The sequence below is a fragment of the Colossoma macropomum genome, unplaced genomic scaffold (assembly GCF_904425465.1).
Source record: "Colossoma macropomum unplaced genomic scaffold, Colossoma_macropomum, whole genome shotgun sequence".
Classification (NCBI taxonomy): Eukaryota; Metazoa; Chordata; class Actinopteri; order Characiformes; family Serrasalmidae; genus Colossoma; species Colossoma macropomum.
Window position 1 is genome coordinate 34,319,379 of NW_023494789.1, and position 25,911 is coordinate 34,345,289.

The window sequence follows — 25,911 nt, forward strand, 5'->3', positions numbered from 1 at the left end:
AGCAATACCGTTAAATTTCATGCCCTGTTCGTGTAGCTATATACTCAGCCGAGATGTTTCAGCCATGCTAGCCTCTTTTTTATGGCGTGCTCAGGACACCGTGTTGAGCATTTCATTCCCGCAGTGATACAGACTGAGGCACATAGTCACAGAATGTAATGAAGTGACTACAGAGGCGATTGATAGACCTCATTTTAGAGCCTTCTATTTCACTCGGCTTCTAGAACATTCTATTTCACTCAGCTCAAACTGTCTCTAGTGAGGGACTAGCTGGGAGCGTCTTAACATCACATTAAAAACAAAAGGAACAGAGAGAGGGAGAGAGAGAGAGAGGGAGAGAGAGAGGGAGAGAGCCTAAAGCCTTCTGAATGCTTTTCCCTCTCAGCCCTCTCCCTTTGTGTCCCTTTGCTAAGGATACACACTCATAAATGTCTTCTAGGATTTATATTACATTATTACTTGTGCTTATTGAGTGGGCGGTTTCAAAGGGACAGTTATTAAAGCAAATATCTTTAATTTATAATTTGGGCCCATCAATCTGTTCTAGTAATACCAACAAGGAATTACATATTAGTGTTGAGAGAAAGATATTGAGTTTTCTGACATATCCTCAGCCTAGTGTAAGTAAATAAATAAATAACACAATGCTGAAGAAATGAAATTATGGACCAGTAAACGAACCACGGGAAAAGATCCTTATTATCATTACGCTGTGGCCATTAAGTGAAAGTTATTTATTTGTTCTGGAGATATTTCTGAGGAGATTAGATATAAAATGGAAGATAACCCATTTTCATAAGGAAGAGGAAAGCCAAAGGAAAATAAGTGAAAAATAACAAGAGTTTAAAAAACTGTTAAAAAAAATGTAAAAGGGACTGAGATGACCACCAAAACTGTTACTATCAGAGAAACGGCACTTAAAGCTTTCATCTTTGAGAGAGAGGAGAAATTAGTTCTGAACAATCCACAGGTGTTTCTGTCCATCCTTCCACTGTGAGAAGACAACACAACATTCTGAGTCTGAAAGGATGTTACTAAGAAAAGTAAATAGACAAAAAAGACCATTTTCAAATCAAACAAAGAAGCTGCTGGTGTTCTCAGAACAATGGACTGACCACCCCAGAGTCCAGACCTCAACATCACTGAATGTGTTTGAGATTACTGGGATCATGAACTTTGGAGGTGGTAAAATATCCCTGCAGATTTGTTTGAAAAACTGAAAGCAGGTTTCCTGAAAAGAATGGAAGCTGTAACAAAAGCAAAGGGTGCACACAGTAAATACTGAAAAGTTTATATTACCCGTCGAACACTCTAACACTTTCCACAAAACAAAAAGTAAAATACAGCACATGCTCTACCTCCCACAGCCCTCCAAAGGACATATAAAACGTGACAGCAAAATTGCTTTTAGAACCTTTAATATACTGCTAATGCTGCAATGCAATATTCTCTAACAGTGGTGCTATTATTTCCATCTCATGGCACAACCTGATAAAGAACAGCATGTACGTAATCTTATAATTCTCCTGGGACTGTTTTATTACTCCACACTCCACAATGCTGTAGTTCCGTATTCCCACTTACCTTATATATATGTAATATCACAAGTAAGTGAAGGAGCTATGGCCAGAATAATAGCTATCAAGCTAAAGGGTAAATAGTGATTCTATACTAAACATATTTAGAGGGTACCGTGGCTATTAACACCAAGGTCTTTAATTAGGGTCATAAATGTCAGGAAAACCCCACCTCAACAATAATGCTAACTAATGCTAACATCCACATAGGATTGTAGCAGTTATTTGATTTGCATGAACAGTTTCTGACAAGGCTGAAGTTCCACTCCACCTTAAACAGTGTAGTAGTTGCATTCTGTATGCATTTAGGTACCAGAATGTAATTGCTGCAGTGTTTAAGGTGGAATGGAAATTTTAATAAGGCAGTTCCAAATTAAACACTGACATTTGAAGCTTCTAAAATGCATTACACATTTTATTTGTTGCTTCTGGCAGACATACTAGCATATATTTTACCTTGTAGCAGTGTCACAGTGACTCTTTCAGTACTAAGCTCTGGCACAGAGCTTCCGCTGCTGTTTTTGGTTCTAACAACCCACTAATTAGGCAGCTACTTGTATTTGGTCAGTCATTCTAAGCCTTCTGGAAATCCTAGAGTGACATTTTTTCTTTCTTCCCACCTATTGGAAATCAAACATGACTGGCTGATTTCTCTGTCACTTTGTAATTATGCTGATAGTTAATCTAATGCATTGGGCCTTCTCTTCAGCTCTCAAAGCACTCACCAATAGGAAAGCTTGCTTAGCTGTATCTATATATAGCTATATACTGGTCACGACTGGACAATTTTCTGCTGAGCGTTTCAAGAATTTAACCCTTTTTTCATCCTATACTTAACAATGAACCAAGAGTGGTACTGTAATACTTGCAGAATTTAAATACTCTACTGAATAAATCAGCTGAATAAAAATGCATTTTTTTAGTTTCCAGAAATCGTCAGGTCTTCACCGAAGGCCTAGAAGTCAAAAATATAAAAAAAAATATTAATTTGCAATTCACACAGTAACCGAGAGTGTGATGTCATTGTGATGCTTTTTATGCCTGAGGTGGCATAATATCATGTGGATGAAAACTAGATCTAGCCCAAGGACATCAATTCACTGTCAAAATGTAAAAAAATTAAATAAATTGATTTTTTTCAGAGAAAAAAAAACTCACTGGGCTGTTCCATTAAGGAAAATGTAATTCACCACTTAATCCATCTCTGACAGAATTATAGCTGCTTTCAAAAACTCAACAAGGCTCACAATGGTACAATTAAGAGGCATTTTATGTGGCACCCTCAATGGTCCTTTTTTCATTTCTAAGTATTAAAAGCAATTACTTTGTTCTCTCTCTCAGAGCAATATTTCCATTGTAAGAAAATTATGAGAGAATGGGTTTAGCCTAATGACTGAGGTCACAACATACGAGCCAAAAGGAAACTTTAAACTTCAAACAAAAGGAAACGAACACATCCATTGGCAAACAGCTAATTAGCAAGGATAATCCCGGCGAGCGTCCTACAAAGCCATGGCAAAATTCCTGCGCCTCAGACCGCATGTATGTGTATGTGCCCTTTTAAAAGCTGCAGTCAGGGCCTAGAAAGGCTTCCTGACAGCAGATCGCTGGCACTCTGTTCTCAGCGGCAGCCACTCCACCGCTGTCAGCGATTCTCTGCTAATTGCTTCCATCAGTAAAAATCGTTATGATCCTCCCCCCCTTCTTATTCTCGTCCAAAACTGAAAAGCCCACATTGCTTTGAGTCGCAGACCATCCGGCTGTACATCTCAATGGATAATAATGATAGGCTAATAATGAAGAATAGCCCGTAGGTCTGATTAGCGATTAGACTGCTCACAAGGCCAGATGAGTTAGCCAGATAGGCTAAGAGCTGCGTGTTAAATGGTTGTAGCTTTCTCACAGTGATTAAAATCAGAAAGACCAAGATAGAACTGGCGATTACAGTGCTATGGCTGTTGCTAGGTGGTCCAGTTGAATTACAGAATCAGTTATATTTGTGCAGTTATCTTGAGCACTGCTAGAAACAAGCTCATCCTCCCTAAATGAAAAGCGAAGGCCTATTAACACATGAGCTTTCAGCTTTGGCGGCGCTGTATCCTCTAATGTCTTAGCACTTATTCGAAGTAATGTTTTTCTTCCATACAGTAGATGTTCACAAGCTATTGCAGCTCATACTGTGCCCTAAAGACTCTTATCACTTTTACTATATCAGTCAGCTCAAATAACACTGTAGGCAAATGTCACCCATGACAAATGGCACTTGTTCCAAATATTGCTCATTCCAAATATCACGTCACATGTCAAATATGTAAAACATAAGGACACCGATCATGCCAAAAGCATTTTCCCAGCTTTATGATCATCTTAGTGCTATTTATGTGAACTAAAATAAAGAAACTGTTGGAGTGATAGTAGGAACACAGAAGGGGTTTCAGCTGGAGATGTGCAGGGGTTCTGGAGCCGTTTGAAGTGCTAGTATTCTGTGTATTCGTTATGTTTCATCACAGGGGAGACAAAGAAAATTTACAGGCTAGTAATTCTTTTAAACACAATGGTTTTGCTTGAGTTTGCAAGTAAGTATGTTGTTATACTTTGCTACTAAAAAACATGCGTGCCTATACGTGAATGTGTTGCCAAGGATGTGTTATAAAGGACGTGGCTGAAGGCAGATATAGCGTGACTGTACCACTAACTAGGCTAGCCAGTCTCGCTGATGTTAGCAAGGTCCAGAAACAGAGAAAACAGATTTCTCTGACAAATAACATGTTCACACATCATCTACTAAGGACAAAATGCCTTGTGTAAAAGGCAACCAGTCCTCATTAGCATCCAATGTGACACTTGTTCCTTGGTGTGCTGCTATATTATTGTGCAGCACCAGTGCTGTCACCTAAAAAGGTAAGCCTGCAGCCCAATATTAATTTCTGCCAAAGCATTTTTTTTCTTTTCTTTCTTTCTTTTTTGTTGTTCTTTTTCATTCACTGCAGTTATGAACACTTATATATACTCGAATATAAAAAATAATCAGAATTCACTTCCCTAAATAAAGCACCATCCATCAGGACAGGAAGAGCACAATTTTCAAAGAAAAAAAGTCTCAAAGACATTCTGGGACACAGAATAAGCCATTCCTAATCTTGTGACAGCAAGTCATAAACAACAAAGGCTTGTGAACCTGTGTGCTCGGCCACTGGCCATCAAATATTGTTCTCCTAATTCCCCATCTCCCCCTCTCTCTGGCTGTATCTCTGTCCTCCATCTTGTCATCCACCTGCTCTCCAAATGTCATGCAGTAGATCTGGCCTCATCTACTGTGGGAACCAGAGCACGTGACTCTTTATTTCCCAAAGGAGAGAGTGACCTGCCCTTCAGACACCAAAATGTCAATGTCCTAATGCTGACATCTCTCTCTCTCTCTCACTTTCTCTCCCCCATCTCTTTCTCTAGTTGTGCATTCTGATGAACAAAGCATTTGTGCACTGAGGCATGCTCTGTTCCCCTGTAGACATAGGGAGCTACTGTTCACCACACAAAAGTCAATGCCAGACCAGCAGTGATGTAAGTTACCATGCATGAGCTCATCTGACATAACTTTATAGCTGCAATGCCAAGGACAAAAGAACAACCTTCAAAAGTCAGGAATCACCCAAACATCTGTAAGACACTTAATGCTGGAATGATCTCATCATTACCGGTACATATTACACCAGCGGATTCCTAATCCAGAATGTGCTTCAGTGTGTTTAATGTGAAAGGCAAGGTGTCTATAATCGTGCTGAAAATTGTCAGGTCATAACTTCAAAACAAAGAAAACTACCCATTCAGGAAAGTTTACGTAGCTTAGGGTGGTCACATGACCCCCTTTCCATTTGAAAAATTTAGTTATATACAAAATGGCGGCTTTCAAGACGGCAGACAGTAACATGTCATAGGTACACCCATTGGTCATATATGAGATCAATGATGAGATCAATGTGATATGAAGCACCTTACAGATATTTGGGTGGTACAGAAGTCCAGAAGTCTGAGACCACACTGAAAATCTGGTACACAAAGTATTAGAATCTTTAAAACAAAGAAAAGTTATGGCAGTTAAAATGAAGACAAAATATTTGGAATACTGCACCATTCCTTGGTCACTATTCAGATTGAAGCACTTTTCTGAAACTGACCATGTCCATGCCTTTGTATAAAAAGGTTAGATTTCTTTTCTTTATTCCCACTGTTGAAACACATGTTCAGACAGCTTTCAGGTGGATTTGATCTCAGAGGCTTTTACACAAACCTATGGAGTCCATGCAGCTCAAACACTGTCATTAAAGCAAACGGGATAAAAGAAGATTCTAATTTTTACTCAAATTGTTATTGTAATGAAAAATTGTGGTAAATTACAAGGGAATGCAAAATAGACGCATTTTCACCAGTGGTCTCAGACTTTTGGATCCCACTGTATATATGCAGTATTATGCAAAAGTCAAAGACACCTAAGCAAATAGTTTAAAGCCATCTGGGCATTTAAGTTTGCTTGTTTCTTATTTAAAATTAGTTGATATCTTATCTAGGTAGGCGAACAGAGGTTTGGTTCCAGATTTCTCCTTATTGTCTCCAGTCGTCACATTTGTTCAATTCTATCTGTAGCATACTTGATTTAGTTTAATGACGTATTAATTAGCCAAGCCTAGTATTGGAACATAATTACAAAATGCTACAATAAATACTTCACTGATAGACATAAAAAACATTTCGTATTGTATTCATAGTATTTGTATTTATTCTAACTGTGTTATTTTCTGAGTAGATAATTATATACAGTTGTATGCAAATGTTTGGGGGTCACTGGTCAAATGTTTTGTTGATTTTCTAAGTAAAAATAAGTACAAATTTACTGCAAAATTACTGTTTATTTACTGAATTTAACAAATTTCCCAACTACTTTTGGACTTATTTTATTGCTTCATTTATCATGAACTATTTGAACAATATAAAAGGCAGCTGGTGTTTTTAAATGGTGTAAATAAATAAAAAATAAGCTAGGTTTTGTTATGACAGCATCTACACATAATGAGTAATTATTTGAGTCAATGATTTGAGCTCTAATTGCCCAACATTTAGGCTCCATAAATACTTATTGCCAAAAATCAAAATATCATTTGCATCCTAATTGCAATAAAAAGAAAGCAGAGTGTTTCCAGGACACACTTGCTAAACAACCAGTTCTGCTTAATTCTAATAATGGTGGATGTTTCCTGAAGCACACAAATTACACTGGTAAGTTTGACCCGAAAAGGGCATTCGTTTAAGTCCTGTGTCTTCAGAAAAGACAGCAGCTGTCAGGTTGCATCTGATAATCAGCTCCTGCAATGTGTTTTTCACGCTTCTTTTATTTCACCCTGCATTCCAGCAGCTCTCCCTCTGGCGAATGACTAACAAATCAGAAAATGCTTGATTGCTGTGCACTAATAACCTGCAAATGCATCTTTCTGGCAAGAAAAACAGGAGCATTTTGATCATATCAACACAGACAGATCATCTTGTGGTTTTCTAATTATCTGGTGAGTAATACTAAAATCATCACACTTCATATACGTTCCTAAAGGGCTCTTGATGGGCTTCTGTAGTTCGGCATGCTACTGTAATACTCTTTTTACTTGTTGAAAAGTTCTTTGCTGTCAGAAAAACTGTGCAAAGATAGCAATTCTGAAAGAGACATTTAAAGAACTCTGAAAACTGTGTTAAGAGCTGTGAAAAAGAAGCAGTGATAAAGTATCACTTTATAGGTTCAAAGCATTTCTTTTTCGCTTTTAATATGGCCTGTACTCATGAGGAATTACGAATAAGCTGCTTTTTTTGCACAAAAATTTTGTCCATATAAAGGTGTCAAATGACAAAATTGTTCTTTGTAGTGATGCCACAGAATCACCACTTTTGGTACCCTGATGAAGTTTTTAATGGACCCTACTTTAAAGCCAGTGTGAATTAGCAAAATCACAACAATCCATACCGTGAAGTGCAGTATTGAGGATGATAAGTGGAGGTGGCAGTGAGGGGGAGGTAGAACATGATATTATTGTTTAATATTATTTTTCCCCACCCACTGGTGACATGATCAAAACTCATAAGATATTTTTAAGGTGGGCAAAAGTACATATTGATTAAAATTACAAAAAAAACAAGAAATTTGTCTTTGAAATGGTTTGATGTTTAAAGAACCAAAGATTCTACAGCAACTGAAGTTCAACATTCAAGCCAAGAACCATTTAGGAACCTTTGTCTTTAATAGTACCAGTTAACTCCACTCCTTGACAAGGTTCTTTCAGAACTGATACATGTGGAGGAGGCCACACAAAATGATGTCATTTAGGATTGAATTTGAAAATTATGTATTGTTTATTTATAGAAATTGATTTTGTATTATAATTTCAAACACTAAAACTTTCCGTTCTACACCTACTTTCAGCACCTGCAAAGATCTCTCCCACTCCTTCCACCCCTCGCTCCATCTCTTTCCTTCCCTCATGACTGACTAATGAGTCCTGGCGTTGCTGTGGACGCAGTGGTGTTATTAGGTTGATCTGTGCTCTCTTAAGGTTACTTGGGGGAGTCTGAAGTGCCTGAGCGGCATGCCCTCGGCTCTCTTAGCTAGTGGGGCTAAAGAGGTTTGTTTATTGGGCACACCTTGGCCTGACCTCAAAGAGCTACTGGGACTAAATATGTGATTAGCTGTGTGTTAGCCCAGAGCGCTGGAGCTCAGGCAGTCCGGAAAGCAGCTCTCTTGGCCCGCCGAGGGCTGACTGATTGGGGGTCCTCGCCATAATCAATCACCCACTCTATTGCCAAGCCAGCACATACACCTCTGCTGGGAGAAAGATGGGCCCCCCTAACCTGTTGCTATCTTTGTCGCTGCTCTTGAAACGCTGGGCGATTTTATTTAGAGCTGCCCTTTGGCTCGTGAAGGGGAGATTAATTGGCACTGCCTCTTTCTCCTGTCCCCGACGGGTTTTCGTTAGGCCTCCTGGCAAGAGATCCGAAGACAGAAGACAGGCCTAGCTAAAATACATGTAGCCAAGCGGTGGAGGATTTGTGTATGCTGTCGTCTAGCCTTTGTTGCCCTGGGTTTAATTCCTCAAACATTATTTTCCCACTTCAGGCCAACATCCTGCCACTGTTTCCCATGCGGATGCCTCTCATTACTGCAATGTGAAGTCACAGCTTCCACCTTTAGCCCAGGGTTGGCGCTCTCACTCTCTTTCTCTCTCTCTTTTCCTCACTCGCTCCATCACTGAGATCTCGCTGATGAACTTGGCACCTCTCCTCCGGCAGCCATGACCTTTGCAGCCGGGGTCAATGGGCCCAATTCTTATCAGGACATACAGGAACTATACAAATACCACACTGTCCTAAAACCAGTCTTCTTTTTTTTTTGGAAATCATGAAGAGAGTTGTGCTGCACATTTACACTCTTTAAATAGAAGAAACTCTTCAGAGGTAAAGGCAATGGATATATATAGGAACACGACAATCTAAAGAGCTTAAATGGTTCTTTGCATTTCAGAAAATGGATCTTTTATGTGTGTCTTTCTAATTATGCCACAGTTTCCTCCACAAGGTTTTGATGAACAGTTAATATATTGTAAATTACATAAGTTATCATTATTATATTAATTTATTATTAAATAATCTACAAAAAAATAATAAAGTAGCATAATAAATATTAAAAGAAGCCTAAAGGTTCTAGGGGGAACCTTCTCTATAGTTCTTTTAAAAAAGCAGCAAAATGGGTTCCATAGAAGTCACAGAAATGTTTTAGGTACTATACAGAATCCTTTTTGCTAAGAGTGTATACAGTAATGTGCAAAAGTCTTGGGTACTTTAGGCAAATTGTTTAAAACCATTCATTTCAGCATTAAGCATGTTTTTTTTTCTGTAAAAAGAGACATTGTATTACATTGTAAATACAAATAAACATAAACACAAATGTCTCAGAAAAGCAGTTTGATATCTTATGTAATGGTTAAAAGAACACAGGTTTGGTTCCACATTTCTCCTCGGTGCCCCATCCATCATACGGATTGTAAAATTCTATCCTGGGGGCTGGCTCTTTTACTGCTCTGTTGTGGCTACATAGCAGAATAAAATTTTTATGATTCTGCTATTTTTAAATTGTAATAATCCTCTATCGCAGTAATATAAAGCTCTGTTGATCGTTCTAACACAGTTTTAACAATAAACAGTCTTAAGCGCTGGAGTTGCATTATGTATGACTGCTAATTCACCCTTTAACCCTGAAGATCGGCGCACAGACTGCTAGTTACCATAGCAACGCAGACAACGTCGCTTAGTTAGTGGCTAACAAAAAGACAAAGAGAAAGATTAAAGACAAACATCAATCATTTGAAGACAAAAGTACTTATTTGTATTTATAAACACTCAGCTGGTACATTTAATCTGCAACATCTGTCAAATCTGTCAAACACTAAAAAGTCACGAAGCTGAAGTCGCTTCTCTTTCGCCAGCTTCTTGTTCTAATTCTCACGTTGCACCTTAAATGGTGCAGCAGTTACACTCTGGCACCTCAGGCACAATTTAAAGTCGAACAGGAGAATTCGAACAAGAAGCCGGCGAATGAGAATCTGACTTCAGCCTCGTAAAAAGTCAAACATTGAGGGTTTCCAAGAAATTATTCCACTTTTGAGGAAAAGCGGCTATAGCTGAGCTAAAGCTTAAAGCAGAGCAAAGTAAGTCTGCATTTTCGTTCATATTATATTTTTTAGCCTAAACTAGCACATTAGCACATATTGAGACATATTTACAGCCAAGATGGTAAGGTGGACATAAAATGTTGTGGCTCCCTGGGTGGTTTGATTATTACTGAAAGGACAAAATGGCTCTTCTTAACATTTTGGTTGTCGACCCCTGGATTAGCCAAACCAGTTCTGGAATGCTAAATAATACTGGGCTGAGCAGAGTTTTGGAAAGTGCTAAATGAACACATTTACTTACATAAAATCAGTACTTTTTGTATTAATGTTATTTGTAGTTATCCTCACATTAGCTTTTTCCTGAGCACACTTACTGCACAAATAGCTTTTTAAATATAATTTGCTGGGGTGCCTAAAACTTTTGCACAGTACTGTATGTCAAAATGAGGACATAAGGCCCTTCTCTGTAATGGTTTTCTGGTCTTCTGTCCATGAAATGAAACCAAGACATCCAGTTCTGAATTATTTGGGTCTTTCCTTTATAGTCAAAATTACAGTGCTTCAGCAACATTTGGTAATTACGCTTGTTTGTCCTTTCTGCAAACTGAACCTTGCAGAGTCGTATACTGAGATGCTGTATCTGTGGATGTTAATTGGCTGGATTAATGTTAACTAATATGCCTTTAGCTTTATGGTGATATCTTTGTATCGCCAAGTTGGGCTGTGAGAACCTTCTGTGCAGGTTTTTATGTTTTTTCCAGCTATCATAAAAATTCCTAAACAGTATCTGGCTTGTACGTTTGGTCCTAGGAACAACCTTTGACCCTATCAAACCAATCATCTCACCAGTAATCCACTCTGAGAATTTGGTGTGGGCCCCTTAAACTCGTTTAAAACTACCTCCAGAGGAGTTGCAGCATGTACAAGCTCACACAGCACACGGTAAAATGTGTTAGTGTACAGAAGCAGTGCTCTCTGTGTGCGACCATGTTTTCTATTACAGCAAAAGAAGATAAAGGCTTCCCGTATTGTTGGACGTTCTGTAATTATTTTGGAGCAAGCTCATTCAGAGTGTAGTATTTTTAATCAAAGTATAAATATAAAATGCCACTGAAGTGTATTTCTATTCATGTGTTCACAATGGTAGTTTGTGAGGCAAACTAAATAAAAATCTACATATTTTCGGCTTTTTGAGATCACGTTCCTTACATATCAAGTGAATGCAATGACAGCACTGGGAAATCATGTGATTAATGTAGAAGAGCAGATTAAAAGGTAGAAATAGCCACATTTTTTGTGTTAACTGGGCTAATTGATGTAGAACTTTTACATTATGTAGCGTTTCTCTAAACTTTTAAAATATTCTTTGTTTACAAAAAGGTTCCTTGAAGAATCATCCACGGTTCTTCTGTGGTGTTGTTTTGGCAGTGCAGTTGGGTTGGAGAGGGAGCTGACTGGACAGGTGTGCCATGTAGGAGGACCCCAGGGCCAACAGAGGTTAAGTGGAGGTTAAATGAGCTTGTGGAAGTGAAAAGACATTTCAAGTACACAAGTGCTGGGTCAGTTTTCTGGGATTGAACCAGCACTCTTTGAGTTGCAGCTCACCAACAAGCTTGGTGCCTTGATGCTAATTAGCAGTGTTGCTGTTATTAAGCAGTATGAGGATGTGCGTGTATGTGTGACTCACCAATGTGGCTACGGTGTGAGGAGGCCAGGCTCAGCTGCCCCCACAAAGACAGCAGACAGACGCCAAGCAGTAGCACTCTCCTACCCACGCTCCGCAGCTCCCTCTCCCGCATCCTACACACACACACGAAAACATACAAAGTTAGATCCGTTACAGAAAAAAAAACACACACACACACACACACACAGATGGTCAGGTCATGGTGGCACCCCAGAACACAGGTCAAATACACATACATGCACAGAGCCAGTGCTAACAAAAGCAGCGAGGAGCTCCGCAAGCGGAGAAACGCAGGATCATTTGGCCTCGCTGCTGTCAGGGATTCCATCAATCATTTACTGTACGTTCTCAAATATCAGCCTCTGAGTCAGCCATTCTTCAAACGCGTTAGCCGGTGACACGATCCCTCCCTGTTTTGGTGGTCTGCTCTTGGCTGGCAAACACAGTAATCTTGATATACTATCAAAGGCTGTTGGCCAGTAATTCCCCCTCTATCTTTGTGAGGGGTCCAGAGAGACTCGAACACACAAAAGCAATCAGAGACTCATCTCACTGCCGGGCCAAGCTTGTGTTCCACTCGTAAGGGGGGGGGCAATCTCAAAATCACAGCCATCCTTTCAAAGCCTTTGCCAGCATATCTTATCAAATTAGCACAAAGATTGGTTTCATGCGTCGAGCTCAGTGCCTCCTTGTTTGGCGGAGACTTGTGAGGATTTTCTGCATATGTTTAGCAGTAAGACCAGCTCTGCAGCTCCCACTGGCTCTGTCGCCAAGCTGAAGAAGAAAAAAAACACGCAGTGTCTAAATAATTCAAGCAATAAAAGGTTGTGATTAAGCGCTCCTTGATCCACTGAATCAGATCTGCTGTTCTTTTAATAAGAGCATGGCCTCATGATAGCTGTTTGTGTGCAAGACAGGACAATAAAGAGTGCTCAGTGCATAAAGAGCTTTTTCTGCTACGAGGCATTTTTCAAGGAAGAGACTGCTATTTTTTCTAATCTTTAAAGCATCCTAATCCTGTCTCAAGAGATTCAAAATGCAAACATTAGCATCTTAAGCTGGAATGAATGAGAGCAATTTAGAGTGAACTTAGTGATGCCTTTTCACCCCACTTCACATGTATGGTCGGTCCCGCTTAAAAGTGCACACTGTTTTAATATAATGCAATAATAAAATGCATGTATAATATTGTAATGTAAAAATAATTCTAATTCAGATACAGTGCTGTGAAAAAGTCTGAGACCACCTTTCATTTATTTCATTTCCAGTTTAAATGGCAATGAAAGTACATATATTTATATATCAAACATATATTCACCAAAAAGTTACACAACTGCAAATAATATCACATCTTTCAGTATTTAGTGTGTCCATATTTTGTCTTTATTACAGTTTTCATTCTTATTGGGAGACTTGCTTTCAGTTTTTTAACAAATTTTTTTACAATATAACAAACTTTTTACCGAATAGGGATATTTTTTACACCTCTAAATTTCAGTCTTTGACGTTGGCTGCACTTTCTGAAAGTAATCCCACTTTAAATGGCATTGAGGTCTGGACTCTGGGGTGGTCAGTCCATCGGTCTGAGAACACCAGCAGCTTCTTTATTTACTTTGGACATTTTCTTCTTTTTGGTCTGTTTTTAGTGGTGTCTTCTCACAGCAAGAGCGGAGCTTGATTTTCACTCTACCTCAAAGATTTAAGTACTGGTTATCTGATGGGGATGGTTTTGGTGGTCTACCAGGTCTTGCACAGTTGTTATGAGCCCAATTTTCTCTGTATCTTTTAATAGTTTTTTAATCTCCAGTTTTGGAAACTGTTTTTACTTATTTTCCTTTGACTTCCTTCCTTATACTCAGAAATATCTCTTGAAAAATGACTAACGTGTACTTAACAGCCATTCTGAAATGAAGGGTGGTCTCTGACTTTTTCTAAAGAAAAACATCTCCATTTTTGTTGTTTTTTATTTTTCTACATTATTTGAACATAAAAATATTCTTTGAAGCTGATGTTTCTACTATCATATTTGTACAAGGATTTTTGATACATAATAATCTGTAGGAAACCTAAGAGAAATAAGAAGTTGAAAAAATTAAGAATGATCTTAGAATAAATGTAATATCCAGAATGCCTCAGGGCAGTAATCAAACCTTAAGTCAGATACTTTCATAAAAAATGAATCATTAAGCAGATAATCTTAGTATAAAAAAGTACATTATTTTTCATTTAATATCATTTCATCATAACATCCTTAAACGGCTTCTTGATTTCAGAATACTTGAAATAATAAATAAAATGTCTAAAAATATATTTTCATGTCAAGTTTATATTATTTTAATCTAGTTATTATTCAAGAAAATTATTTATTTATTTATTTATTTATTTATTTATTTATTTATTTTGAGTGGTAAGGTATTGCACATAGTTGAAATGGCAGATCTATTTCATGCCGCCATTTGCTTCTATAATGTCAAAAATATTAAAACTAGGGCATTATGTCACTCATGTGAGCAAACCACAATCTCAGAAGACGGAAAAACAAGTGAGAGGTAAATGGGCTTCTGTGTGATCTTGGCTTTATAAATGAAGAGCTACTATTTTCAATCCATTTAGCATTTAGTGTTTTGTTTCCTGACTCATTATCACAATGAATCAGGATGTTACAGTGACTTCAATTTGACAGGCAGTTGAATGCTATCCTCTGAAATCCAATTAAGGATGCAAGTGTTAGTAAAATGCCACACTTAGAGAGAATTACACATCATTTTGTTTTAAGGTAGAAGTAAGATGTTTTACAAATTCTCTAACCATGTCCGTCATCAAATTACCTTCAAAATAGTTCCTGCTTAAAGCCGTTTAATCTATGACCGAGCAACAAACTTGCTGGACTCTTTAAAATCCTTTTAGCAATGTCTTATATAACAGCTGAATGCGGTTTTGCCAGCACTGAACACATTCAATACTTACAGGACCTGTATTCCTTTTTTATATTCAAATATTCTAATAAATAGTGGCTGCAATTCTCTACATACATCACTAATGATCTATAAATTACCATTCAGTACAAAAGAAACATTTAATAACTGTAAGAGAATGAATCAGTTCTATTCTCTTACAATTACTGCATGTCCGCTTTCAACAAGTTGAAATAATAAAGGCTGATTAAATGAATCAAATTCATTTTAAAAAGAGTTTTGAATTAAAGGCCCTGGATGATGTCAAGACAATTAATTATAATGACACTATGAGCAACTATGAGAAATTATGCACATAGATGATCAACACCTATATTCAATATTTCAGCTATATTTAATATACAATGTTTCTGTATCTTCCACAAACAAAAGCCACAGTGACTTTAATTTATAAGCAGTATGAAATAAGTTTTGACATATGTCCATACATATTACCATGTGCACACATACAGACATACTGGTTCTACAGATGTTATTCATTATTATTATTATTATTATTATTATTATTATTATTATTGTTGTTGTTTGTCCCAGAATGTGCTTTTTGTACCTTGGACAGTACACAGTAAAGTAAAGATTTACTGGGCAAAGATTCAATTTGTTCTTTGAAGCAACTGGGTATGGCTGAGTAAGCCTGATGGTCTATGCCTGTATATCTGTTTAAAAACAAATCATTGTAATATTTGCAGACAGGTAAAGCAGTTCTGGCCTCAGAAGATACACAGTGTAACCATGGCAATCTCTCTCCCAAACTCACTTACTTTACATAGAGTATATAAAGATTCTAATGATTGAGAAAGACATATCATAAAAAGATATCATAAACACAGTCACCAAGTTATACTTTGTATACAAAGCCATAGGAAGCTCCATTATAAAGTTAAAAGCTTTGTATTTTTGCCAGCAAAAGATTGTAATGTGGCCAACTAAGTAGTCTTAATTAAGGGCGTGCACGGGTACTCAAGTATTTGGTTAACCATTCAAAGTTTCAGTATGTGAATACTGCAATCACCATTCCTGTTAGCTATGTCTAAAAACAATGAAAACATATTTCTCTGCTAAGCTAACAAGGCGCATTGTCCACTGGGGAGAAAATACTTCGTATAGAAGAAGGCAAGTCCTCAATAGCGTATAGTATTGTACCAGTTTGCCCTAATGTCGGCTCATTAGCTCATCTGAAGAGGCAGCCCCAGTTACACACATGACAATGTAAACATGATTTCCCTTTCAAATTGTTGGAATAATAAAACGTTTTCAAATGTATTCCTCTGCTACTGACATGTGAGCCTCCTAACACCAGTGCCTGTGAGCGTACAGCCCTACATCACCCTGCACAGGGCCCTACATCGTCCACAGTCCATTTAGTTATTTATTTTACTTGTTTACTTTCCCTACATTTCTATATAATATACATGCATAAACACGTGCGATACTCAAACATCAACATTAGTTTCAATTTAGTTATCTTATTGTCTTCTATTGAGAATAGAATAGGTAATCCTCATGTACTAATGAATATTTAAATGTTGAGAAGTGTGTTTTAAATTCAGAATACTAACAAACCTCCTGCTTCTTCCAGGTCTCAGCATTCTCAGTCTTCTCATGGGCTCCAAATTCTTATGTATTTCTCTCATTCTCGGCCAAATTTTGAAATGTTCAGATTTTTAAATGAGCAGTTAATAAGCTAGATTAGAGCTCTGTTCAGCCAATTAAAGTGAGGGCTTGTTATTATTCGTGCAGACGCTAACAACAATACCATTTGACAGTCCTTGAGCCTGACCATATATCATTAGCCAAGTTATCATTTTAGTGCCACCAGCATGCACAAAACAAATGCCGTAATGCCGTAAACAATTTCTTGTGGAAGAACGCCTAGACCACCTGCTTGAGTTTGAAAAAAGGTCTCAATAATCACAAGTATGCATTAACCACACAAAGAAAGAGGAACGGCGAAAGCTTTTAAGACAGATGACGTTAGCAGAGCTCTGGGAAACACATGAGCTCTAACATAGCCAATGCGGCCCAGGCAGCACTCACAAGACTAGCACCTATTGATTAAACACAGATGTGAGTAAACTGTGGCCGGAGTGGTCAGAGCATTCTTTTTCCAGCAGAGGAACACCATGCAGCTTCATGAGTGGACGTGTTTTGGTTTAAGGGCAAAACAAACAAGCCATAATGTTTTAGCGTTCCCATGCTAAGCAGCTGGTTCTGTAGCACTTGACATGCGCCTACGGCCAGGCCATGCATCTCTACTGTACGTCCACTGATTTATATTGCTGGAACGGATGTCACTGGGTTATGACAATGCATGCCCAGAACAGCAAAGGTCATGTGCAGAGTGGGCCACTGGACCCGTTTCAATGCACAGCATTGTGGATAATAATGCAGATTCTTATTCAAATTATCCTAAAGCTGCATTTCAGCACTTTCTTTTTACATGAGGAAGCCCCTAATAACCTGCTCTCTGGACTCTGTAATAAATAACCAAAGTTCAGAGACTTAGAATCTTTGGGTCAGTGTGCATTCACCAGTGTCTGAACTAAATTAGTAAAAGTGCTTAAGTGAAAAACTGAAATGACTGAAATGGCTGAATGAGGTCATCAGAGATGTACACTGGACAGGCATAAATCCTTTGTACAACACTCCAATAGGTAAATAATTCAGTCATAATTCAGACTGCTGTTTAATGTATTTAATTTCCAGTCATTATTTATTTTTACGCACCAAGAAAAAATATATATATTTTAACAGAAAATTACACCTCAAATCCTCAACAACTAAATGTAATATAAAATTTTTTAGTGATTATTATTACACCTTCCATTCTTTTAGGGAGATTTTCTCTTGTAATCACCTCCAAAGTTCAGTCTTAGAGGTTGGTTGCATTTTCTGTTTCTCACCCTCCAATTGTGTCTAATTATTAGACTCATCAGTCCAAAAGACCTTATTCCATATCTCAGTGTTCTAGAGCAACGTTTCCTTTTCTCAGTAACTACTTCTTGACAGCCCTGCGATGGACTGGTGACCTGGTTTCCTGCCTTCCGCACAATGACCGCTGGGATAGGCTCCAGTACCCCCTGCAACCCAGAAGGATAAGTAGCTTAGATAATGTGTGTGTGTGTGTGTGTGTGTGTGTGTGTGTGTGTGTGTGTGTGTGTGTGTGTATGTGTGTGCTTCTTGATAGCTATATATCCTTTCAGACCCATAGTGTTGAGTTGTCCTCTCACAAAGGAAGCATCTGAAGCAATAGCGGAGCTTGAAATACATATTGACAAACTGATAAAGCCGTGCTGCAGCAAAACATCTTTCCTCATGAACCATAAACACTGGCTTAGCTAATTGATGTTGTGGTGCCATCTAAGAGCTTAACAACTACTACACAACTTCATGTAGCTCTATTGCTCTATAAAAAGCAATGTATAGGTTGCAAACATGTGACTTTACCAAACCATACCAAACAAGTATGGTTCTTACCAGAAGTGCAAGCATGTTTATTTAATCTACATTTCCGCAAAACAAGACACACAACAATAACTTTCCATCACATTTAAATCACAATAAAAAGCTTAGAAACACAAGTGTGGTATCAAAGTTCCGAATTCACACTTTCGGTAAAACTTCAGTAGAACTTCTTCACTTGTGTGAGACATGAACAAGCACAACTTCTGTTATTGCCCACATTAACTGCAACTTCTAAGCGAGTATGACTTTAAGCTGTCACTATGTCCTCTGCGTACACTGTAACGTCACCACCACAGGACAGAAGACAGTTGGTCTGAAGTAGGCCTATGACTCAGTCTTGAAACAAATGAGCCTCAGGGAAACTCTTGTAAAACAACTGCCCTCAAGACTCATCATCTTCCTGCATCCTGTATAAAAGCTTAAACGCGGAAGAAATGGACGTCAAAGCTGCTGTATGCCAGGGTTAAAAATACAAAATCCTGAGGCTTTTCGCAGAAGAAGAATGGGCGTTAGGAGCAAAAGGGGACTCCGGCAAACCGCCTAAACATGCAGGAGTGAGTCAGTGATGAGTGGAGACTCGCACTGCACCACCTGATTCCCCCGGAAGAGTGCATCGTTTTCAAGCGAGCGCCTCAACCTGCCTCAGCCGGCTAATTAGTCCCTTTGGAGTGCCCCCAGTACAGATGGCAAGATGTCTGACATATTTATTTCTGTTCCTCTCATCAAACCTCTCTCCTCCCTCTTTCTCTCACTTTCTCTCTCTCTCTCTCTAACTCTCTCTCTCGTGCTCTTTCTCTCTTCGAGAAGCTCTCTGGTGTTTTTTAATCTCATACATGTGGCATCACAGGCTGCCCAGTGCTGTTTGACCTTCCTGTGCCTGTGTGGGTGTGGATGTGTGTGTGTGTGGATGGATGAGTAGGAGAGGCGGAAGAAGAGAGGTGTGTGAAGGCACTCTTTCCTCAGGGACTGGACACACAAGTATGCGGGCGCGCGAGCGAACAAGCCCAGATCCAGACATCTGTTCCATAAAGCAGAGAATCAAAGCACGGGGGTGGAGGAGACAAGAAAACTTGTCTAAGCAGAAGGAAGAATGGAAAGATAGATGGATGAGGGGGCGGTGGAAGGATAGATGGAGGGAGAGAAGGAGGAAAAGCTGTCGGTATGGTGTAGGGTCCGGTCGATTTATCAGTTGGCTGATAATACCAGCTGACACTGAGGTTCAGAGGATTTATCAGTATGGATTTATCAGTATCGTGAAAAATCTCTGATAAAGCAGCAATGTTTGTTGACCCTAATATTGTAAACAACAAACCCTCATGTGAGATAAATATACAGATTTATACAGATTTCTATTCTAGATTCCTGTTCACTTCTATTACATTTAATACAGGTTGAACATATTGCAATATTAAATACCATCCATCCATCATCTAAACCGCTTATCCTTCTGGGTCACAGTGGAGTGCTGGAGCCTATCCCAGCTGTCACTGGGCGGAAGGCAGGATACACCCTGGACAGGTCGCCAGTCCATCGCAGGGCAGACAGACACATTCACTCTCACTTAGGGGCAATTTTAGCATCTCCAATTGGCCTGACTGCATGTCTTTGGATTGTGGGAGGAAACCGGAGTACCCGGAGGAAACCCACGCAGACACGGGGAGAACAGGCAAACTCCACACAGAAAGGACCCTGGTCGTCCGGCCAGGAATCGAGCCCAGGCCATTCTCGCTGTGAGGCAACAGTGCTACCCACTGCGCCACCGTGCCGCCCTAATATTAAATACCATAACTGAAAAAATGTATAATGGGGTCCAAAAGTCTGAGACCACTAGCGAAAATGCTTCTCTTTTACATTATTTTCAAAATTCAATACAGCTTTTAATGACAAATTATATCAGCATAACAATTTGAGTGAAAAGTTGAAGTCTGCCTTTTGCCTTAACGACAGTGTGAAAGTTGATTAACTTAATCATGCGTCTAATGAGTAGATCAAGTCCACCTGAGAGTTGTCTAAACATGAAGAGATAAGACACACGGATATCTTTTTGTACAAAGGCCTTTTGGCCAATAACATTTTTTGGTCTCACTGGACTGTCATTTCTAGGTTTAAATTTAAAAAAAGGCCCAGATTTTCACTTTTTACCTTTGCACCCCATGGTATAAATCTATTTTTCTACAGCAGTGGTCCACAGTACCATATTAAATTGGTACCACAATCCTGTCTGACTGACTGCACGTAGAATATACTATGATCAGTACTGCTGCTGAGTCTCACTTATAGCAGTGGGCAGTATAGCAGTTGAAGCAACAAGCAAACAGTGCAAACCACTCTAATGTTAGCCTCTTTAGCTGAGAGGCCAAGTCAGGGATGTTTCAGTTATGTTTCAAATGACAATGAAAAACACAGCCGTCTCTCGATCACCTCCTGCTGTCTAGTCTGTTGCATCTCAACTAATCCACTTTGTTTGTGAGGCGGCGGAAATAAAGGAATGACTGGTCTAAGTGAGGCTTAGCCTAACATGGACACTAGACTTTGTTTTTAGCATTTTGGGGCAATAAAAATATTTCAGATTTACTCTGGTTGTTAAAATGCTTCTTATTAAAAAGTGATGGGAAATCCAATAATAATAATAATAATAATAATAATCCGGTGTCAACCTACAAAATAGGCTTACTTAAGTGTCTTAAATAGTCTTATTTGAAAATAAATATACCATAAAATATACCGAAACTGTTTTTAATTATACCATGATATACATTTTGGCCATACTGCCCACTACTGCTCACTTGTACCAAACAAACCTGAACCAAACAAGAACTTGTGTCATTATTCATACACTCTTAAAAATCAACGTGCCACAAAGGATGTTTTGAGCAATGCTATAGAAGACCCCCCCCTTTTGGCTCCCTAAAGAACTACGTCCGAAAAAGATAAAGTTTAAAGTATAAAGGTTCTGTAACAATTTAAGTTCTTCCTAGAACTTTTACAAGGTGTTTATGTCAACTGCCTTTCAACTTAAAAAAGTTTCTTCACACTTCTTTTTTTACCATCCATTGAAAGGCTCTTTAGGGAACCAAAAGTAGTTTTTCTTTGACATCATGTACAGAACCCTTTTTGGCGCCTTTAATTTTAAGTGTCTGGCTAACTGTTCTCGTCAGTTCTGTTTCTGGACATACTGGACATACTATGTTGGTATCTGTTTCATAATGTTTGGTTAAAGTTTGCTCTGGCCTTAAGCTTAGTGGTTTGAAAAGCTTTAATGGTGTAATGGTTTAATAATGTAGTTTATAAATAAAGGACTGTGATTAATGGGATGTCTGCTTTTGCTGTGGTACTGAATTGGTACCAAGAATCATCATATTTCACTCAAATTAGAATCGACTATCAAAATAATTGTACTGTCAGAACTCTAGACAGAACTGATGAAAGATCTGCAAAATAAGAGCTGATAAACAGAAAACAATAAAACTCAACTTTAAGAACCCATGGCTAAAATATTTATATTATTTAAGACTCATGAGTTTGCACTGTTTATACAAGTTTAAGAAATTTGACAATTTAAAACTGATATATTTCACCATTCACAGTCAACAACTGACAATGATATCAGTCAGTAAATTGCTGTTTAACTAAAACTCCTGGAGTAGGTTCCTTTTTTGATTATATTAAATTATCATCAGTCAATAGAATATTTAACTGCTTAAAATCGGTATCGCTGTCCGTCACAAAATTATCACAATATCATATCAGTCCAACCCTTGAACTAAGGGATGCATAGATGGAGTGACAGAAGAAGAACAGAGGCCATTCACATGCATGCATGCCTGAGGTAGACCTTGAGGTCCACAGCACAAGTAGGTGATTGACACTGACAAGCTAGTGCTGGGAGTAGAAAGCAGGAATTTGCTGTCTGCCTCTATTCTATGCAGACTTCACAGCATTTATGCAAGACAGGCTTGGCATTTTTGAATACAAAGAATTTCATCTGCAGGCTGACGCTCTGAAAGACTGAAGTGAGCAAACGCTTTATATGCAACTTCCACACTGCTATGAGACTGTCACAAAGACATTTACAATGACCAAACACTTCATTGTAACAGCTGAACGTCATCATAAGTGGGACTTCACAACGGCAGGGTTTTGAAGAAATGAATAATACAGCATATGGTCAGCCTGGCAGGCTAACAGAAGACCTGTCTGTGTGACATTGTCAGTGTCAAACACTTCAAAGGAGACTTTCATGCAGTCTGACCAGCACCGCCTAATAACAGCCAATATGATGCACTCAGAATGACGCACTTTCAATAGCTGATGAAAGTTTGTGTGTTTACTTTGTGAAATGAAGGAGATTTTAGCGAGAAATTAGTTCAAAGAGTGGTTTCAAAGGCCCACGCTTGACGTTACATGCTTCAGTGACGTACGTCTGGGGGTGTACAAGCCACAGAATACTCATTAACCATTTTATCAAGTAGACCTACTGTATTGGTTCATTTGTAGGTTTATAGTTAGTGTCTGTAGCTCATCTAGGGTGGGGTGCGAAAACTTACGATAGATGGGAAAGAGGAGTATGACAGTGTTTTAGGGCCACTGTTAATAAAAATGAAAACAGTAGACTTAAAAAGTCGTAATATTTCGAGAAAAAAAGTCGTACTATTTCCAGAATAAAGTCATAATATTTTGAGAAAAAAAGTTGTAATATTTTGAGAAAGAATTCGTAATATTTCGAGGATAAAGGGGGCTAACTGCCATAAAGCTTTGGGGTCTCGGTTTCTGTACTGGCGCTGGAGTTCCACTCACTCCTGTCTCTTTGTCGATCAATCATTTTGATTGTCATTCTCACTGTCTATGAAACTTCATGCCCTCTTTGAATGGCGCGGAGATGTAGCCCCGATAGCCGTGTAGACGACCCTGCCTGCGATTCTCCTTTAACAAAACAGACAGACAGTTTCCTCCGAGTCCGTCTGGCTCTTTCATCTAAATAAACACGGTTTCCTGCTCAGCCGTTTCAACTGTTTATTTTACTAATAACAGTCTGGTTCTGATGTGTCAGGAGAGACAGGGAGACTGAGTATTTATGGGTGAAATCAATATGAAAGTATAACCCTACCAACTCCTAAACGCCCCTCATTTTAACACGAGGAGGTGCTGCCTTCCCTTTGCAAAGACTTTGGCCACAATATCGCGACCTTTCCTGATATTAATGCCACTTTAATGCCGTAATTCTACGACTTTTTTTCTTGTAATAGTACGACTTTTTTCTCGTAATATTACTACTTTTTTTCTTGAAATATCATACTGTATGACTTTTTTCTCAAAATATTACGACATTTTTCTCAAAATATTACGACTTTATTCTCAAAGTCTACTCTTTTTATTTTTATCAACAGTGGCCCTAAAACGCCGTTATAGAGGAGTTTCAGGTTGGTTGTCCTCACAAACTCAAGTTATTTCATTATTCCAGATACTGTCCAGCCTCTTGCTCAAACCATGAAGAAAAGGAAGAATATCATTACAAAAATAACTTATTTTATGGAAGTAACAGCTTCACTGAATTCTCGTTTGAATTCTGCAAAGTTGCATTTAGTTGCCAGTGGCACAATATGCAAAACAGAAAGCTATAAATCATTTTGCCTTCGGATTACCTTTAGAAAGTTTACATGCAGTAATGACTAAAACTGTCGTTCTTCTAATGTCGCAGCAGAAATGGTGCTGGTTTAATTGATTAGTTCCATCTAAGAGCAGCTGCTGAATGTGGATTAAGTGTGAGTTCGGGCTGAATCTCTGCTGCTGTGGGAAAACCTACCACTTCAGAGCAACTCAACAGCCTTCATGTATACTCAACTAGTCCTCAGTTCATGCTCAGTAGCCCTGCAGCAACATGTCTGGAGTTATTGGCTGATGTGTCTGGAAACACTGGATGTAGAAGCAGTGGATTAAGATTGAAGATGTCACTGTCATTGGTGCGTCAAGCCATTAGGAACTGAGGAACATCCTGATGAACTCTGAGACTGGCACCTCATGAGCACAGGCCAATACCACACAGCCTGACCTGTCAGAGAATATCTTGTCAGGGGTCATCACAACACACACAGCACACAAACTCACATGCACAGGCATAGTCATGTCTTACTTCACTGTCAGATTATTTAGATTGTGTTTAAAATCGTTTCCCACCACCTATATAGTGGGCCCGTGCCCACTCCAGGTAAGGGGAAGGACCTGCCCCAGGCACAGGCTGGGACAGGCGGCAGCAGTAATGCAGTCACTGTACTAGACTGCAGTGGCCTTATAGCTCAGCTCTCTGTTTACCGGACAGTCTACATCCAGACCCTCACCTATGGTCATGAGCTGTGGGTAATGACCGAAAGAATGAGATCGCGAATACAAGCAGCGGAAATGAGCTTCACAGGGTGGCGGGCTACACTCTACTTGATAGGGTGAGGAGCTCAGTCATCCGGGAGGAGCTCGAAGTTGAGCCACTACTCCTTCATCTGATCTGGACGTGCCCTGGATGCCTCCCAGTGGGAGTTTACCAGGCACAGCCTACTGGGGCGAGACCCCGGGGTCGTCCTAGGACCCGCTGGAGAGATTATATCTCCAAGTTGGCCTGGGAGCGGCTTGGGGTCCCCCTGAATGAGCTGGAGGAAGTTGCGGGGGACAGGGTCATCTGGGATTCTCTGCTCTCTAAACTGCTACCGCAGCCCTGTCTGTACTAAGCGGTAAATGATGATGATGATCACAATCGTTCCTGTCATAACAAAACCTAATACTTCATAAATGAAAACTTCGTAGGATAAGAGACAAATGTTTTAAACTTGAAAGAAGTCTCCAATTCTCTTGCAGTCACTGTTGCTCTCACTGGATGTTGGTGATAAAAATTGAAAACTGCTGAAAGTGCTGCTTTAAAAACCCTTTAAAATGTGTTAGAATGAGAGAGCTTCTAATATACAGTAATATACAGTGCACAAGCAGCTGGGCTTCAGCCTGCACTACTACTGAGGGTTTGAAGGGTCAGACTAGAAAAATGTATTAAAGGTGTTAAAAATGAGTGTCATTCATTATTTATCATGTTGTGTTACAAACATTATCTTTGACAACTTTATTGTCATTAGGGGTTTAAATCACAAGTTTTAACACAATTCTTTTAGCCAACAATCTAATGATTTGCGGTACCTCAAAATTTTCTGAAATGTAAATCGGTTCAGTACTGGAGTCTGCAGTCAATATGAAATGATGTTGTAGCGTCAGAGCACACCTATGTTACTTCAGTTTAGTCATTCCTTTTAGTAGCAGGTATTTATCCTTTTGCTCTGAGGACTCTTATTTTGATGAGCAGGGCTGCATGCCGAGGTAACCAGTGTGAGCCTAACAGTAAAAAGAATAGCCTAGCCAGCTTGTAGTGAGAGCCAAGTGACAGCCTGAGCCTGAATGCCAGTTTTCCTTTGTTTTTGTTTGTTGTTTCTGAATTATTCAGTAAAGCCAAGTTATGGACCAGATCTTACAAT

The 25,911-nt window shown here is 39.0% G+C and overlaps 1 protein-coding gene across 1 annotated transcript in view; it reads right to left on the reverse strand.

Annotated features, from left to right (window-relative positions):
* Nucleotides 1–25,911, reverse strand: part of si:dkey-238f9.1 (chemokine-like protein TAFA-2) — a 128,023-nt gene that overhangs the window by 34,533 nt on the left and 67,579 nt on the right. The window contains exon 2 of the mRNA XM_036569600.1: nt 11,967–12,079. Coding sequence (XP_036425493.1) covers nt 11,967–12,078 — 112 coding nt within the window. The 5' untranslated portion in view covers nt 12,079. The remainder of the gene's footprint in view (nt 1–11,966; nt 12,080–25,911) is intronic.